This window comes from Physeter macrocephalus, chromosome 3 (assembly GCF_002837175.3).
Source record: "Physeter macrocephalus isolate SW-GA chromosome 3, ASM283717v5, whole genome shotgun sequence".
NCBI lineage: Eukaryota > Metazoa > Chordata > Mammalia > Artiodactyla > Physeteridae > Physeter > Physeter macrocephalus.
Genome location: NC_041216.1, coordinates 5,903,665 through 5,920,355, shown reverse-complemented (window position 1 = coordinate 5,920,355; position 16,691 = coordinate 5,903,665). Strand labels below are relative to the sequence as shown.

The following is a 16,691-nucleotide window of genomic DNA, read 5'->3' as shown; positions in this document are numbered from 1 at the left end:
TTGTAGTTTTTTTTAATAGGTTATTTTATTTATTTATTTAAATTAATTAATTAATCTATTTATTTATTTATTTTTGGCTGCATTGGGTCTTCGTTGCTGCACTTGGGCTTTCTCTAGTTGCTGTGAGCGGGGGCTACTCTTCGTTGTGGTGCGCAGGTTTCTCATTGCGGTGGCATCTCTTGTTGCAGAGCACGGGCTCTAGGAGCAGGAGCTCAGTAGTTGTGGCTCTCGGGCTCTAGAGCGCAGGCTCAGTAGTCGTGGCGCATGGGCTTAGTTGCTCCACGGCATGTGGGATCTTCCCAGACCAGAGCTCAAACCCGTGTCTCCTGCATTGGTAGGCGGATTCTTAACCACTGCGCCACCAGGGAAGCCCCTCTTTGCATTTTCTAATGTGCATTTCTCTAATTTTAATTCTCTAATATTAATTTCTCTAATATTTGCATTTCTCTAATATTTGCCTTTCTCTAATATTAATTCACACTTAATGCTGTGAAATAAAATTCATATTTTATGGCAGGACCAGAAAAATTTAAACATAAAAAATTTTATGTGCCCTTTGGCCTCCTCTCTCCCCACACTGTGCATTGTATAACTGCTTCATGCATCAACCAAACCTTCCCCATCAGCAGAAATACCTGCTCAACTATAAAGAGCAACATTCTCCTAGCATCAATAAGACAACTCCTTAAAGATAACATTCTTATTTTTTAAAATTCTTTTCCACTATGGTTTATCACAGGACATTGAACATAGTTCCCTGAGCTATACACTAGGACCTGTTGTTCATCTATTTTATATATAGTAGTTTGTACCTGCTAATCCCATACTCCTAATTTATCTCCCCCTCCCCCTGCTACCCCCTTTGGTAACTGTAAGCTTGTTTTCTAAGTTGTTTTCTAAGTCTGTGAGTCTGTTTCTGTTTTGTAAATAAGTTCATTTGTATCATATTTTAGATTCCACATATAAGTGATATCTTATGGTATTTGTCTTTCTCTGTCTGACTTACTTCCCTTAGTAGGATAATCTCTAGGTCCAACCATGTGGCTGCAAATGGCATTTTTCAGTCTTTTTTATGGCTGGCTAGTATTCTGTTGTCTATATACACCACATCTTCTTTATCCATTCATCTGTCGATGGACATTTAGGTTGCCTCCATGTCTTGACTATTGTAAATAGTGCTGCTGTGAACATTGGGGTGCACGTGTCTTTTCGAATTAGAGTTTTCTCCAGATATATGCCCAGCAGTGGGATTGCAGGATAATATGGTAGTTCTATTTTCCGTTTTTTTAAGGAACCTCCATACTGCTTTCCATAGTGGCTGCACCAATTTACATTCCCACCAACAGTGCTAGTAGGGTTCTCCCCACTTTCTCCAGCATTTGGATAACATTCCTTCTTGCTAAGGGCTCACATGGGGCTTTGATCTGGATTATGTAAACTGTCAATAATACGTCATTTAATGTACAGCCCTCTGTCTCAAAAAACTTATATAACTGTGCCTTGACTTTTAATGGGCGGAACAGCTCTCAGAGCTTTCTGAGATGCTCTTCCCAGGTTATAATCCTCAAATATGGCTCGAATAATATTTTCCATTTCTGGCTTAGATCGACTGGTTAATTTTTCGTCGACACGCCCATGAATTCTCTCGAATGTACTTTCCTGGGCTCCAAACCTACCCACATTTCCCAACCTTGCTCCTCCTCTTCCTGGGTTTCCGACAATTCATTTACTTAAGAAATGAGAATCTGGCGCCTACCAGTGTGCCAAGCCCTGTTTTAGACACTGCAGATACAGTGGCTGATGAAACACAATTGTTGTCTTCATGGACCAGAGAAGGAGGCAGACGATAAACAAAACTTTTTCTTAATGAGTCAAATAATGAGTAACGCAGAGTAGGAACAATCAGTGTTGAGTGAAAAACTTAACATTGTCTATAGAATATCACATCAGAGTCTGTTATTCACTCCACAAGCAACCCTGGGCACTGAGTGTCACATCCTGTTTTCCAAGCCCTTGGAATCTAAAAAGGTAAAGGTGACCCAGCGCCTGCTCTCTGGAGCTCAGAGTCCAGAAGGAACTTCGAGCAAGTGTTGAGTGCTAATTTTGTTAGGCCCTGTGAAAACTGCTTCATGGTAGCCATCTTATTTAGTCCTCACTGACTATAGGAGGTTGTCCAAGGACAGAGAGCTTGGGACAACTGGCCCGAGAGCAGGCAGGCTGGACAGTGACAAGAGCTCTGGCGAGGAGACAGTCCTGATCCTTGGACTTAGGCCCAGTCCATGTGACCTTGCGCAAGTCACGGTCTCCCTCGTCCTCCCACTCTAGCCAGTGTCTATAGTGTCTGACTCCTAGCGGGGAAGGAGGTCGTTGGAGAGAGGGGCAGCCACAGACACTGCTTTCTTCTCCACCCTGCCCTATGCTCCCACGCCCTCCAGCGCCACCGCCCGGACCTTCTCCCGGGTTGCGGGAGGAGGGCATTCCCTTTCCCCCAGCGGGCTCCTTCACCGCTGCCCCAGGCTGAAAGGCGACAGATCCTCCGCGAGCCACGCGCCTTGACTTTGGCCCCTGCTCCTTTGGCCCGGGATCTCGTAGCTCTCCCCGTCCACTCCCCCCGCGGCTCGCGACCACTTGGTCTGCGCCGCCTGCACTCTCTGTGTGCCGGGCCCGCCCGCACTGCGGGGGAGAAGCCGGGAGCCGCCCACGCCGCGCTCGGCGCTTGGAGTCGCCGTCTCCCTGGGACGCGCGAGGGCTGCGCGACGCGCGGGAGCCGGGCGGGCAGCCATGGCGCGGCGCGCCGGGAGGTAGCCGGGCGGGACGCGGAGAGCGCGGGGGCCGCCATGGCCCGGCGGCGGCGCCGCGCCTGCATCGCGCTGTTCTTGGTGCTGCTTTTCGCCTTCGGCACTCTCATGGGCCTGCGCACGCTCAAGGCTCCGGACGGACTCCCGGCGCTGGGCCCCGGCCTGGAGCTGGCTCCCTTTGAGCGACGCCCCGAGGGGGCCCCCGGGCCGGCCGCCCGGGCCCCGGCCGCCCCCGCCGCGCCGCCGCCGCCGCCGCCGCCTCCCCGCACCGCGGGCCCGGGCAGCTCCCTGGGGCCGGCCCCAGCGGAGGCCGAGCCCGCCCCCGGGCAGAGTCTGCGCGTCTACTCGGACCTGCACGCCTTCTACTACTCGTGGTACGGGAGCCCGCGGCGCGAGGGCCACTACATTCACTGGGACCACGTCATGGTGCCGCACTGGGACCCCAAGATCTCGGCCAGCTACCCCCGCGGCCGCCACAGCCCCCCCGAAGACTTGGGCTCCAGCTTCTACCCGGAGCTGGGGCCCTACAGCTCCCGGGACCCCGACGTGCTGCGGGAGCACATGACCCAGCTGAAGGAAGCCGCCATCGGTGAGCTCCCCCCTCCCCCGTCGCTGGGCCCCCAGCCTCCCCTTTCTTCGTTCCCACACCCCAACTTCCACTGCTCCTATCACGGGGCCTTTGGTCCCACTCAGCCTGGCTTCTACCTCTTCTCTTCTAGAACTCTCATCCCCTGCTCACCAGGAGACCCCGCCCCCATCTTCTAGTTTTCAGACTCCTCCACCTCTGCCTTCTGACCCCCTACCATCCCAGGGCCCCTTCCTAGAGCAGAGCTGCTGGGAGGGCCAGTGGAAGGCGTTTGCACCAGGGCTGTCCCAGGTAGGGAGAGCGAGGAAAGAAGGGCAGTCTGTTGGGCTTCTCGGTTTGGGTAAGTGAGGCCTGGGTGCCCTGGCCCCGCAGGAGTCTGGGGCTCAGAGCAGTAGTGCCTGGGATGGCCTCTGCTTTCACACTAGGCACAGGGTAGGGCAGCAGCCTTTCCTGAGTTTGCTGGTTGCAGAAAGGAAAGTTTGCCCACGTTGTATGATGGACCCTGCTCTATTTGCAGTAAGGGGCCTGGGAGCTCTTCAAGTACTCTGCTTGAAAAGAAGCCCCTCTGTAGGCAGGCTGGGGTGGGGAGGCTGACTTATTTCAAATTTTGTCACTGAATTCTGCTGGATTTTACAGTACATTTCAATTTCTCTGGAAATCGTTAACGAGTGGGGGGAAAATCGAATGCCAGACAGTGGTGGGAAGTATTCACAGATAAATAGCACAGAGGCCATCCCTCAAGATTCTGCCATCTAGAGGGGCAGACAGTTGAGACAAATGTTATTAACCACGGCAAGGGTAAAATGACGTCTGCTCAGGGCTCCTCTCCCTGAGGGACCTCAGAGGAGCTCCTCTCCTCCAGAGACAGGACTGTGCCTTCCAGGTGGGTGTGTCATTGTCCACCCGTTTCCCTTTAACTACTTGGTAATGCAGGCCAGAGGCTGCTGAGGCTCTCTGGCTCCTTCCTGACCTGGCACGTTAGGGTTCCTGCAGTCACTGAGCTTCAGCACTGCGGGCGTGGACAGCTCCAGGACTCACAGCTCAGGGATCTGATCTGCAAGAAGAGAACCTGGCAGGAGTCTCCCTCAAGGTTTCATTCAGAAACCATTCTGCAGTTGGAGATGGTTTGTGAGGAAGGAATTCTCTGTTGTGGGGTACTGTGTGTCTCTGAAGTAGCCTCTGTGTTGTGTCTCAGGCGTCCTGGTCCTGTCCTGGTACCCACCTGGCATGGCTGATGATAATGGGGAACCCTCAGATGACCTGGTGCCCGCCATTCTGGACGCTGCCCATCAGTACAACATCCAGGTGAGTCTCCAAGAAGATGTCAAATGCTCTCTGGCCGATTCTGAAGATGTCCCCTCCTCCGCCCACAGGGATAGTGCCTCGACCAAACAAAGTTCTTGGGGTTAGCCCAGGTATGCAAATATGAAGCAAGTGTGGTGTTGGGGGTAGGGGTCTAATAAATAGTGCCTATGTCACTTTTTTTTTTGAATTTTATTTTAATTTTTATAGAGCAGGTTCTTCTTATCTATTTTATACATATTAGTGTATATATGAGTTATCTATTTTATACATATTAGTGTATATATGAGTTATCTATTTTATACATATTAGTGTATATATGTTAGTTATCTATTTTATACATATTAGTGTATATATGTCAACCCCAATCTCCCAGTTCATCCCACCACCACCACTCCGCCACTTTCCCCCCTTGGTGTCCATACATTTGTTCGCTACATCTGTGTCTCTATTTCTGCCCTGCAAACCAGTTCATCTGTACCATGTCTCCAGGTGCCTATGTGACTCTTATTTTTTGAGTTCTGAAAAAAATTTTGGGGAAAAATAAATACAGGATAAATGGTAGACTAAATTAATATCACGGTGATAGAGGTTAGGTTGGAGACCCTGAGCCTGGAGAGAGGGCAGGCAAGGGCCAAATGGGCCCACAAACTGAACTCCAGCCTCAACTCCCTAGTGGGAGGCAGTGCTGGGCCTCAAGGAGTAAAGCACAACACGTGCTCTCATCAGGCAGGCTCTCTTTCAAGAGGAATGATGGAGCTGGCCAGTTATTTTCCCCACGTGTACCAATCAAGTAAGTCACTGCCCTTACCTGTGTGTGGCAAAAGAAGAAAAACGATGAAAAGGAGCCCCACTCCTGTTCCTGAGCCCATCACTGGCACATTAAATAGATCATGGCACGTTTTCCTATGGACACTTCTTCCCATAGTTTCAGGCAGCTAGTGCCGATCACTGGGAGCTGGCACATAAGTTGAAACCTATTGGCCAGCCTGCAACAGCCCATCAGAATGATTCCCAGAGGCCCTGCTGTGGGAGGTGGGAAAACTCACCCCTGTTTTTTGGGCCCTGAGGGCAGTGGTTGCTTTTATTTACACTGTGCCCATGACTACCAGGTCTCTCCTGAACTCAGCCTCTTCTCCAGGCCATAGTTGAAGCACGAGCCTTATAGGTTGTGGCCCCTGGACAGATACTCACCTGACCAATATCTCCTGTTTGTGGCAGGTGGCCTTCCACATCCAACCCTACAAGGGCCGAGATGACATCACTCTGCATGACAACGTCAAGTACATCATTGACACGTAAGGCTGCTCTGGGACCTGGATTTTGGTGGGGATCAAAATGGGGGTAGGGCTAGAAGGCTTGGAGGCGCAGGTCAAGAGACAAAAAAAGGGCAGAATGCCCGTGTCCCCAGCATCTAAAGAGAGTAAAAGAGTACTGGGCTTGGAGACAGCAACCTGGGTTTGAATTCTGGTTCTGCGGCCTCCATTCTGTGATCAGAGGCAGTCCTCTTAACCTTTGAGACTTGTGAGAGTTACGTGAGCTAATATACGTGGAAAGTGGCTTGCAAATGGCTTGCATATATCATTCATTCAAAAAATATTTATTGAGTGCCTTCAGGTGTCCAGGCACTGTCCTAAGTCCCAGTTGTACAGCAGTGGGTAGCGCTAGCAAAGTTTACATCCTAGGGTGGGTGTGCAGTGAGCAGACAGTGGTTACAGACGACAGATCAAAAGAGCGATCCATACTATGAAGAAGTAATAACAGAATAAAGCAGGGTGTTAAGAGTGCGCCCAAGAAACAACTTTAGAATGGGTGGTCCAGTGAGCTTCTCTGAGATGACATGTAAGCCAGCACCTCAAGAAAGAGTCAGCTCTGCAGAGATCTGGGGCAGGCAGAAAACTCCAGGCAGAGGGCTGTCAGATGCAAAGGCCGTCTGATGGGACAAGCTTGACAGCAGCCAGTGTAGCCAGAGTGAAGCGATAGATGGGGTAATAGCAGGAATGGCGGTGGGCAGGGCCGGATCAAGTAGGTGGCGCCCTGCTGGTCTCGGAAAGGAGCAGTCAGATCTGATTTACACCTTTTTAAAAAGAGACTGGGTTATAGGGAGGTGGAAGTGGGAGCCTGGAGACCAGTTAGGTGGCTGTCGGTACAGTCCAGATAGAAGATGGTGGTGGCTCGGCCTGGGGCAGGGAAGTGAGGCTTAAATAGAGGAATGACAAGGCTTGGGGGAGGGTGGGAGGGAACTGGGTTCTTGCTTAGAGGCATGATGAGTCCAACTGTGGAGTCCAGCTGGATTCAAAATCGTGCTTGGATATCAGGAAAGATCTCATTCATGGCCAGCCCTCCGGCTGTGCTGGCTTCTTTTCTCTTAGGCTGCTGGCTCAGCCTTTTCTTCCTCCTGCTCCTCAGGTATGGCTCCCATGGTGCATTTTACCGCTATAAGAACAGCATGGGTAAGAGCCTCCCACTCTTTTATATCTATGACTCCTACCTGACATCCCCTGAGGCCTGGGCCCACCTCCTGACACCGAACGGGCCCCACTCAATCCGCAACACTCCCTACGATGGTGTCTTCATAGCACTGCTGGTGGAGGAGGGCCACACCCATGACATCCTGGCCGCCGGATTTGATGGCATGTACACCTACTTTGCCTCCAATGGTTTCTCCTTCGGCTCCTCCCATCAGAACTGGAAAGCTGTGAAGAACTTTTGCGATGCCAACAACCTCATGTTCATTCCCAGCGTGGGGCCTGGCTACATTGACACCAGCATCCGGCCCTGGAACAACCACAATACGCGGAACAGGGTCAACGGCAAGTACTATGAGACGGCCCTGCAGGCAGCCCTGACCGTGAGGCCCGAGATCGTCTCCATCACCTCTTTCAATGAGTGGCACGAGGGCACCCAGATTGAGAAGGCCATTCCCAAGAAGACGCCGACTCGGCTGTATTTGGACTACCTGCCTCATCAGCCCAGCCTGTACCTAGAGCTGACGCGCCGCTGGGCGGAGCACTTCAGCAAAGAGAAGGAGCAGTGGCTGATGTGAGGGGCCTGCAGGCAGGGGCGGGAGGTGCTGGCGTCCCAGCCTCACTGGAAGATGTCACCACGTGGGGCTCGGCTGAGGTTGTGGGCACTCGCTCCCAAGTCAGCGGCTGAGTACTTCTGGGCCCATCAAGTCAGGGCCCGTGGAGAACAGAGCTAGTTTCTGAGGCAGGTGGGTGCCAGGGTGCCCTGCAGGGACAGGAAACTAGGCGGTGTTCCAGAGAGGGAACGCCAGGGGCTGGCAGGTGGCTGGGCTTAGCCCAAGGCAGCTCCACATCCTCGGTCAGAACACTTTAAAACAATCCCTCCTAGCTTGGAACTCAGCTGGTTGGTGTTCTGGAGTCACCAAGTCACTGGTCTTAGAAGGGTGTCAGGGCTCTGGGCTAGCATGCACCCTGCTCTCTGCCAACCTGCGCCCTCTCCAGGCCTCCTTCCCACATCATCTGTCTTCCCCAAGTTAGGGAACCACATTTAAGACTTTCTAAAAGGGAAAATTCTCAGTTTAAGCTCTTCCCAGTAGATTCCCGAACCCAATTATCAGGAAATAATCCTGAACATTCACACATTCATTCAACACATACTCAGCGAGCACCTTACCGCGTGCCAGGTGCTGGGGGGACACTTGACCAGGAATGGCTCCTGTCTTCCTAAGCTTACAGGAGCCAGCTTTCCTAATTTGGTGTGGCCTTGTAGCTAGTGCCTAAGCACAGCTATAAGTTTTTCCTTTTTGCTGTTTTGCCCAGTGCTGGGAGTTCAGTTCTTTTTCCTCGAAGAAAATACCTCTGCGCTCCAGAGCCTCCGTTTTCCTAGATGAACATTTAGCTCCAGGGGTAGGACTAGGACAACCCCCTCCCTTTAGCTGCCTGAATTGAATGAGGCCCACTCACTAGAGCCGTTTTCAGTGCTACTGTGATTTGTATTAAAAACGACGTTTTGTTCCTATTCTCAAATCAGCTTTCCTTTTGATCCCTTCAGGACCACAAACTCTCGACTCCTTAGATTCTGTGACAAACTGACATGGGATGGGCTGGCTACAGTGTTAGCACGACGAAGAGTCGAGTTTGCTTAAGAAATCAGTTTCAACAAGATTTCTAGAGGGAATAGTTAACAAACCAGTGCTTATTTACAAATAAACTAACATGCTAATCGCAGGGACCCTCAAAGCTGGCCCTGGGACACCCTCTTGGCAAAATTCTTAGGATCTACTTGAAAATACGGGCATTGGAAATGACCGTATTGAGAAGTTTATGGGCTCAAGACTGAATCCCAGTTCTGAGAACTGGGGTGTGAGGGGAAAGGGGAGAAGTGAGCCCTACTGGTCACCACAAGGACTCCCAGCTCCAGTTAGGTAACAGGTACTAAACCCCACCCATGGATGGGGCAGGCCTGGTCCCCTTGCTGTGACTCAGTTGGGGAGACCAAGGCAGGCAGGGACAGGTGAAAAGGGCTAGATGGTGACCTGGAATAATTTACAAGGGAGTGACACTGAGGCTTCAGTTCACATATGCATATTTTTAAAAACACTAAAAGTACGGCCAGACCTGGGGGGCAGGGGCAGTAATTCTCACACACTGCTGATGGCATGGCAACTTGATTCAGTTCTTTTGAAGGCTAACCTCTATCAAGAGCCAAAACAATGTCCATACACTTGGATCCAGTAATCCTAGCCCAAGGAAATAATTCAAAAGAAGAAAAATAAAACATTTACAAAGATGTTTAACAGCATTTTTTTCTATTAAAGAAAAAACAAAGTTCAAATTGCCCAACAGTAAGTATGTTTTTAACACCTGTATACACATGAATAAAGATAAAGGCTGCTGAGTAGACACTGGATTTAAATAAAGGTGTTGCAGGTATAATTCATTATAATTTATATTATGAATAAATAAGAAAAAAGTGGCTGGACAGGACAGTAGAGATTTATTTTCCAATATTACTTAATTTGGACTCCCCCCCACCCCTGTGCCAGCTGAGCTTACTTCCCACCATTAGACCAAAATGATGACTCTCCGCCAGGCAATTACAGCAAAGAACCAGCCCCCTGGTTCAGAGGAAGCAGTGTTTGGTCGATGGCTCTACAGTTTTAATTTTTATCCTAAACTGGTTCCAGCTTCAGAAGCACAAAACTCATGCATTTGGTCACTTGAGACTTTTGAAAAGCACCAACCAATGTGTTAGCTGATTTGGACCTTAAGTGCCACTACCCACCAGAGAAGAAGCTCTCACTAGATTCCAAATCTGTTATTTATTTTTCAAAGATCAGAAAAAGAAAAAACTTATCAGAACAAGGCCATCCTCGGAATGCTCTTAAAACCTCTATTCAGCTTTTGGCTCATATATGAAATTATAAATAAATATAACCTCCCCAACAAGGTGTGAGGCTTAACTAGCAGCTTCTGAGGCCTGGTCTATAGTGTTCAGAAAGAAACTTTGCCTTAAAAGGTCAGACTAATAACATTGTAGCCCCAGCGGCCTCTGCCAATGAGGCCTTGCCAGCCACCAGCAGTCGGACACATAGTGTCCAGCACCAGTCCTTGTGCCCTCCCTCCTCCGGAGTTTCACAAGCAGGATCCACGTAAGGGGAGCAGCCCATACTTCTGCAGGATGGCCGAAGTACTTTCTAGGGCACTGGGGAGGAAATGGAGGACAGTTAGGGTTTGACTTCTCAAAGCCCCGAGCCCACCAGATTCTGGAGATCAGGGACCTCTAAACTCTTCGATCATACTATGCTCTGTTCATCAAACCCTTGATGAATCCTTTTGAATCCTGAAAAAGCCAGCAAACACTAGCAAACTTAGTTCCACTCCACCCACCACATCTCCAAACCTGCCCGCTCCCCTCAGGGCAAGATAGGAGTGACAACCTTTTTTTTTTTTTTTTTTTTTGCATCTCCCAACCTCCCTCAACTCCTATCCCTGTGCCACAGCAAAGAGACTCACCAACCCGGACGAATGATGCCAAACTCTCCAGGCACAGACAAGTCAACCACAGTTGAGCCTAGTCGACACTCAGGGCTCTGGCCGTCCCCAATTGGTCCCCCATCAATGACCAAGGACAAGCGAGGCCAGAGGTCCTGAAATTCCTGAGAAGAGGGAGAGGAAGAGCATGGACACCACCTCTGGCATCTGCAATGATGTCATACCGCACACAGGGCACCTAAGACAGAGATCACACAGCTCTAAAACAGCAGGCAACTTCCTCTAAGCAGGGGAAGGAACCTCATTTAAACTCTGGATCAAGGCAGGAGAAACGGGGGGGACTCTGCAACTGCACGCCATTGGCGCTCAATCCCTGGGCTATGGAAAGGAGTTCCCCTTCAGAACTGTGGACTGAACTGTTAACTGAGCCAGAGCACCACTCTCCACCCTCACCCCACATGAAGGCACTGCAGTGGCAGTTAGGCCTGGGAATTTGGGATGGGGGATCATAAATACCAGTTACTGTGCTGGATAGGTAAGCTGCTTGCCGAAAAGGTAAGAATCCCCATCCCCAATGCCTAGGATACAGCCACCAGGATCAGGTAATGCCTGAGAATAAGAAGGGGTGCTGGACTCTCACTTTTCAAAGCCCCTGAACCCACTCTCTAGGTCTGGGCATGGAATCACTTTACTATGAAAGTAAAATCACTTTGCTATGCTCTGCATTTAAGACCAGTAAGAAGAAAAGACGTATGCTCAGGCAAATTTCTTTGTGTCCTCATTCATTCTAAGCTACTCAGCCAAGACAGGATTAGAACGATCCTTTCTTTCTTTATTTCTGGCCACACTGTGCGGTCCCTGACTAGGGATTGAACCTGGGCCCTCGGCAATGAAAGCGTGGAATCCTAACCACTGGATGGCCAGGGAATTCCCGTGGGTGATCCCTTCTTTGACCTGGCTTGTGGCAGAGGTAAGAGAAGAGTACCAGGCGGTCCCTGGGATAAGTGATTTAACTTTTCATAGTCTTAACTTGCTTTACAGCAAGTTGTGAAGACTTATCACCCAACTGTATTCTCCAACGACTGCTATCCCAACAGAATGAGAAAAACATGTACTTATGATGTCTCTTATTGTTAAAAAGACAGTAGGAAAACACCACCAATTCTCCCCCTCGCCTCTCAAACTTTAAAATAAACCTTTTCCGAGATCATTCTGTATTCCCCCACCCCGGCCACCTGGGCAGACTTCCCACCATCAGACCAAAAGGGCGGCTCCCCTGCCAGGCAATTCCAGTGAACCATCAGCCCCTCGGGTTCAGAGGAAACTGTGGCCTGGTGACATTTCCGGGTGGAGGACTGGGTAACTCACCTCAACATTCAGAGAGCTGGCCTGGGAGCTGAGGTTGGCACTGGTGAGAGCAAGAGGTCCCCCAAACACCTGGGCCAAGTCCTGCATGAAGGCGTGGTCAGGAATCCGGATGCCTACAAGCTATGAGGCAAAGAGAAAAGGGGATCTCAGAAAGGTTGAAGGGGTGGGGGATGGCTCTGGCCTGGATCCTAGCAAAAGCCAAACTGCGGGAGTCTGGGGACACAAGAGAAAATCTGACTCACAGGAGTGAAGGGGTTCAGGTCCTTGTTGAGCTCCTCCGAGCGTTCCATCACCAGGGTCACTGGTCCTGGCAGCAGGTCGTTCAGGAGCCCCTCAGGTACTCTCACACGGCAGTACCTGGCAAACAGAGGGACACAATTCCAACCAAATGAAAGGCACTGCTGGTCCTATTCCAGACTCTACGCAGATCTAGGAAAGGTGACCCGAGGGACTACAATGGGATCCGCCTGTCTTCCCTCTTCATCCCCAAGAGCTTGAGCAGAAAGCAGGGCTCCAGAGGACCGCCTCAGGCTTGGACCCGCAGGCTACAACAGCTGCACCGCTTTCACGCTCCGTGTTTTACTTTCTTCAAGGCACTCCCTACTAAATTAAGCTACCGTGTTCCCCCTCTTTTATCTTAAACCGTGGGCGTCCCCGCCCCGCCCATTATCACAAAAACGCCTGAAGAATAGGGACCCAGCCTGCCTCGTTCATAGCTGCGCCCCCGATCTCGTTCAAGGCCTGGCAGACGCTAAGCACTCCATACACGTTTCCAGTTCCGGATTCCCGGGTGAGCCTGGACAAGCCCCTCCCGCTCTCCGCGCCTCAGTCTCCCAAGCCTGTCACCGGAAACCCCTCCCGCGGTGCCGCCCCCAACAGGGCCGGGTCGGGGCGTCCTCACCTGTAGACGTCGGCCACGCGGCCCAGGCACACGGCCAGCGGCTTGGTCTCGCTGCGGCCCTTGACGCGGTACACGACGCCCAGTGCCTCCGAGCAGCTCGCCGAGCAGGCCAGGCCGTACAGCGTATCGGTGGGGACGGCCACCACGGCGCCGGCGCGCAGCTCGGCCACGGCGGCCCGCAGCGCCTCGGTCCAGCCGGCGCGCTCCGGGTTTGCGGCCCGCACGGCCCCGCTCCCCGGGAGCCGGAACAGCCGGGCCCCCGGCGCCGCCGGAGCGGGGCTCGGCGGACGGAGAAGGCGCCCGCTCCGGGCAGAGCCCGCCGGCCCCTCGCTCAACCCCATGCTGGCAGCCACCGCGGCCCTCAGCCCCGTGCACGGACGCGCCGGAGACATCCGCCCAGGCCTGCTTCCGGGAGGAAGTGACGCGCCCAGTCATCTTCCGGTCTGGGAGGCTCCGCCCCACCACCGCGCTGGGCAACTTAAAGGGACCGCGACCCCCAGGAGGATTGAAGGAGACCGGTGGGGACGGGGCGGGGCGCAGCTTTGCGGAGACTTAGCGCAGCGCTGGGGAGGGGGGGCGGCCGAAAGGGGGGCGGTGGTCGGGCCGCGCAGGCGGAGATGGAATGGGGCCCGGGCTCAGACTGGTCACGGGGGTGAGAGGGGGCCCGTTGGGGCGGGGGGAAAGGGGCTCTGACCCCGCGCAAGCGCCGGCCCTGACCGTCTGTCTCGCTCTCTCCCGGGCAGGGAGGCTGCCGGCGTGGACCGTGGGAAGGCGGGGCTGGGGCTCGGCGGGAGGCCACCCCCGCAGCCGCCCTGGGATGAGCGCGCCCAGCAGCTGCTGGATGCGGTGGAGCAGCGGCAGCGGCAGCTCCTGGACACCATCGCCGCCTGCGAGGAGATGCTGCGGCAGCTGGGCCGCCGGCGCCCGGAGCCGGCTGGTGGCGGGGTCAGTGCCCACCCCGGGCTGGGCCTGGGAGGTGGGGACTGCCCACTGGCCGCACTTGCTAAGTTCTGGCTTCCCCTGGAGGGTGGAAGAGTGTCCCCACCGCTTTATCCCCCACTGCCTTTCAGTTGGGCGAGAGGCTTTGAAAAAGTTAAGTGCTCTCCAGATGCCAAGTGGCCATCTCTTGCAGGGTCTAATCCAAGGCCTTTCCTCCCAGCCTCACTTCTTTTTCTTTCTTCTGTTCCAATCAGAACGTCTCAGCCAAACCTGGAGCACCCTCCCAGACAGCCGTCTCTGCCAGAGGTGGCTTTCCAAAGGATGCTGGCGATGGAGCTACGGACCCCTGACCATCCCCGAGCCGGGCGCCCTGACTTCTCTCCCTCCCCAGGGCTGGTGGCTGGACTGTGAACAACTCCCTTTCAATAAAGGGGCCAGTCTTCACTGGCAGTGGCTGGTACTTGGCTCTCAGCCTGGGTGGCAGCTCTGCTAGCAGCTGGGTTCACTCCCACTTCATCCTGGCTGAAGGCAGTGCTGAGCGCTGAAATGTAGCCAACGAATACCCAGTCTGATTACCCAGATTTGGGCAGACCAGCAGTGCTCGCCAGAGTGGTTTGGCCTGCTTTGGGGGATCCAGGTCGTGTTACATGTCCATTTCATGCTTTGGGGGCTCCTAGCCCCACAAAACACTTTTAGCAGAGCCTTGATTAAAAGGAAACCTGCAGACTCTCCTGGTGACCGACCTTTCCTTTCTGTCCCCTCTCTAAGACTCTGATGGCTGGGGAGGGGTGAAGTGGTTGAAAATTGTCAACTATGGGTAGGGTTGGGAAGAAATGCCACAGATACTACCAGATTTAAATAAGCATTTAATTAGGATTTCATTAGTATTTAATATTGCTTTTTCAATTCCAAAAAGTTAAATTTTCACTTCTTAGCAGATATTTTAAAGTACAATATTAAGTTTATACAAAATGAGCAATTAAGCAAACACCATTATTTCACATTCTTCAAAAATACAAATTCATATTTATTCTTTTTTGGGTTTGGAGGTTTCTTCCTTTGGAAGTACTGAACCTGTAACGTTTTCATATCGCTCAGTAGAAGTCTGTTGTTCCCATGTTTCACACTTAAATAAATTTGATAGGCTTTTACATAATCCAAATAAAACTATTTGGGATTTAACCAAGACCTCTGGCCAATGACTAGTGTGTGTCAAAAAAAAGAAGGCTCTCGTGGGTCTTGCTTCTGGCCAGAAGATCTGAGCCAGAGAGTCAGCAAAAACCTGTTTCCAGCCACCTTCCCCAAACAGGGACTAGGAGTTTACGGGGAAAGAGAACAGCTACCTTGAACTCTGACCCCCGCCACCCGCACATTCTCCAAAACACAACAAAGGATGTAGACTGTTGAGTCAAAGAGTGCCCTGGGGAGGCCTGAGGACACGGGGAAAAGGGCAAGAGAGGCCTCTCTGACTTGGCACCAGTATAAGGATAATAAGAATATTGCAGAAAACACCCTTGGGTTTTGGTGAAAAAAAAAAGGTTTTATGAAAAATTTCCCCGTAAGAAAAAGTAGAACCTGCATTGAGCTGAGAAAGTGACACGACATCATCACCCAATTTGGGGCCCAGCAGGCACACCACCAAAAGGGCAGTGTGTGGTTTTAAACTTTGCTTCCAGTAAAAAAGCTTGTACTATGTACACATTGACATAAAGATCCAGTTTAATTTGCATTTCTCAGTGCAGACTGAGAAGCCCTCTCTTGAACAGGAGTAACAATGAGAAATGCCCAAACAGTGATCATCAGCTTCCCCAAAGGGTGTGAGAAGAGACAGGGGACCCTTTCTCTTGCCCCACCCCCAACATATGCCAGAGGAAACGGGCTAAACTGACTACCAATCAGAAATACGCATGATTCAGTTTTATTGCCTCTCCCCTCCCCAATATTTAGGAATGGTCAATTTTGGATCTATGTCACAGCAGAACCATTTGCATATTGGATCTATGGAAATCTTTCTGCTTTGGCTGAAGTATATTCTAAAACTTCTCTATTCTTTAGTAGCCTGAGAATTGAAGATAAAATGGGTGGGGGGAGAGGGAAGTGAGGGGAAAGGAAGAAAGTTGATAAAGCAGATTATTAACAGCTTTGTTTACTGGATTCAATGAGGGCTAGAGGCTTTTGCTTAAAGAGCCAACAGGGGCGGTAGGGGGAGCAGTATGGAAATGGCTCATGTTGTCGTCCCCCCCGCCCCCCCCCGACTGCCACAACCTTCCCCAAACATATTTCTGATTGGTGGTATAGGAAAATTGTAAACTCATTAGCAATACTGTTGCAGTTCCACAAATCAATGGTTTCAGTGACTCTGGAGAAGTCTTTAGGATTCAGGACAATGGACGTGATTACAAATATAAAAGTCTAGAAGGTGCCAGGTGTCTACCTAGGAACAACCAGTTTCTTCTTTTCAGGCATCACTTTGTAATGGTGAAGAAGGGGGAAAAGATGGCAAGGGACCAAGAAGAAGTGATGAAAAAGGGCCTCAACAGCAGAAAACAGGACCCGCAGCAGTTCTTCAGAGAGCCTGAGGGGGCGCCCTTGGGCACACAGGGAAGGCTTGCATAGATTGAGCAGTTGCTGAGAATGCATAATAGTGTTTCCCTATGGACAGCCTCATGGCACAGGGCTGATGGAGTGGAAAAACGCAGCCAGGCCAGGGCCACATGGGACAACAACCATCAAGCTACACATATTGCACCAAGGTAAGTGCTTTTCTTTTCACACCTCAATTTAACTTTTTTTCTGAGCAAAAAATAAAACTTTGTGGAAAGTATATATGTGTGTGT

At 51.5% G+C, this 16,691-nt stretch overlaps 3 protein-coding genes across 6 annotated transcripts; 2 read left to right on the top strand and 1 right to left on the bottom strand.

Annotated features, from left to right (window-relative positions):
• Window positions 1-2,752: 2,752 nt before the first annotated feature.
• On the top strand, window positions 2,753-8,671 carry MANEAL (mannosidase endo-alpha like). Of its 2 annotated transcripts, XM_007101529.4 has the most exons (4): window positions 2,753-3,387; window positions 4,580-4,689; window positions 5,908-5,984; window positions 7,096-8,671. In XM_007101529.4, the coding sequence occupies exons 1-4, from the start codon at window positions 2,838-2,840 to the stop codon at window positions 7,730-7,732; spliced, it is 1,374 nt and encodes a 457-aa protein (XP_007101591.2). In that variant the 5' UTR covers window positions 2,753-2,837; the 3' UTR covers window positions 7,733-8,671. The 2 variants fall into 2 exon arrangements, with proteins under 2 accessions (XP_007101591.2, XP_007101592.1); XM_007101530.4 differs by lacking the exons at window positions 2,753-3,387; window positions 5,908-5,984 and having other exon boundaries at window positions 4,619-4,689.
• A 756-nt stretch (window positions 8,672-9,427) lies between these two features.
• Window positions 9,428-13,307, bottom strand: YRDC (yrdC N6-threonylcarbamoyltransferase domain containing). 2 transcript variants are annotated; one of them, XR_003678680.2, is made up of 5 exons: window positions 12,916-13,307; window positions 12,257-12,371; window positions 12,015-12,134; window positions 10,668-10,884; window positions 9,428-10,356 (listed from the first exon to the last, which is right to left on the bottom strand). XR_003678680.2 is itself a non-coding variant. In XM_007101531.4 (5 exons), the coding sequence occupies exons 1-5, from the start codon at window positions 13,305-13,307 to the stop codon at window positions 10,287-10,289; spliced, it is 840 nt and encodes a 279-aa protein (XP_007101593.2). In that variant the 3' UTR covers window positions 9,428-10,286. The 2 variants fall into 2 exon arrangements, 1 of the variants encoding a protein (XP_007101593.2); XM_007101531.4 differs by having other exon boundaries at window positions 10,668-10,810.
• On the top strand, window positions 13,229-14,580 carry C3H1orf122 (chromosome 3 C1orf122 homolog). 2 transcript variants are annotated; one of them, XM_028486181.2, is made up of 3 exons: window positions 13,229-13,356; window positions 13,659-13,860; window positions 14,109-14,580. In XM_028486181.2, exons 2-3 carry the CDS (start codon window positions 13,813-13,815, stop codon window positions 14,202-14,204), a joined length of 144 nt encoding a protein of 47 aa, XP_028341982.1. In that variant the 5' UTR covers window positions 13,229-13,356; window positions 13,659-13,812; the 3' UTR covers window positions 14,205-14,580. The 2 variants fall into 2 exon arrangements, with proteins under 2 accessions (XP_028341982.1, XP_028341976.1); XM_028486175.1 differs by lacking the exon at window positions 13,229-13,356 and adding an exon at window positions 13,432-13,567.
• Window positions 14,581-16,691: the final 2,111 nt, after the last annotated feature.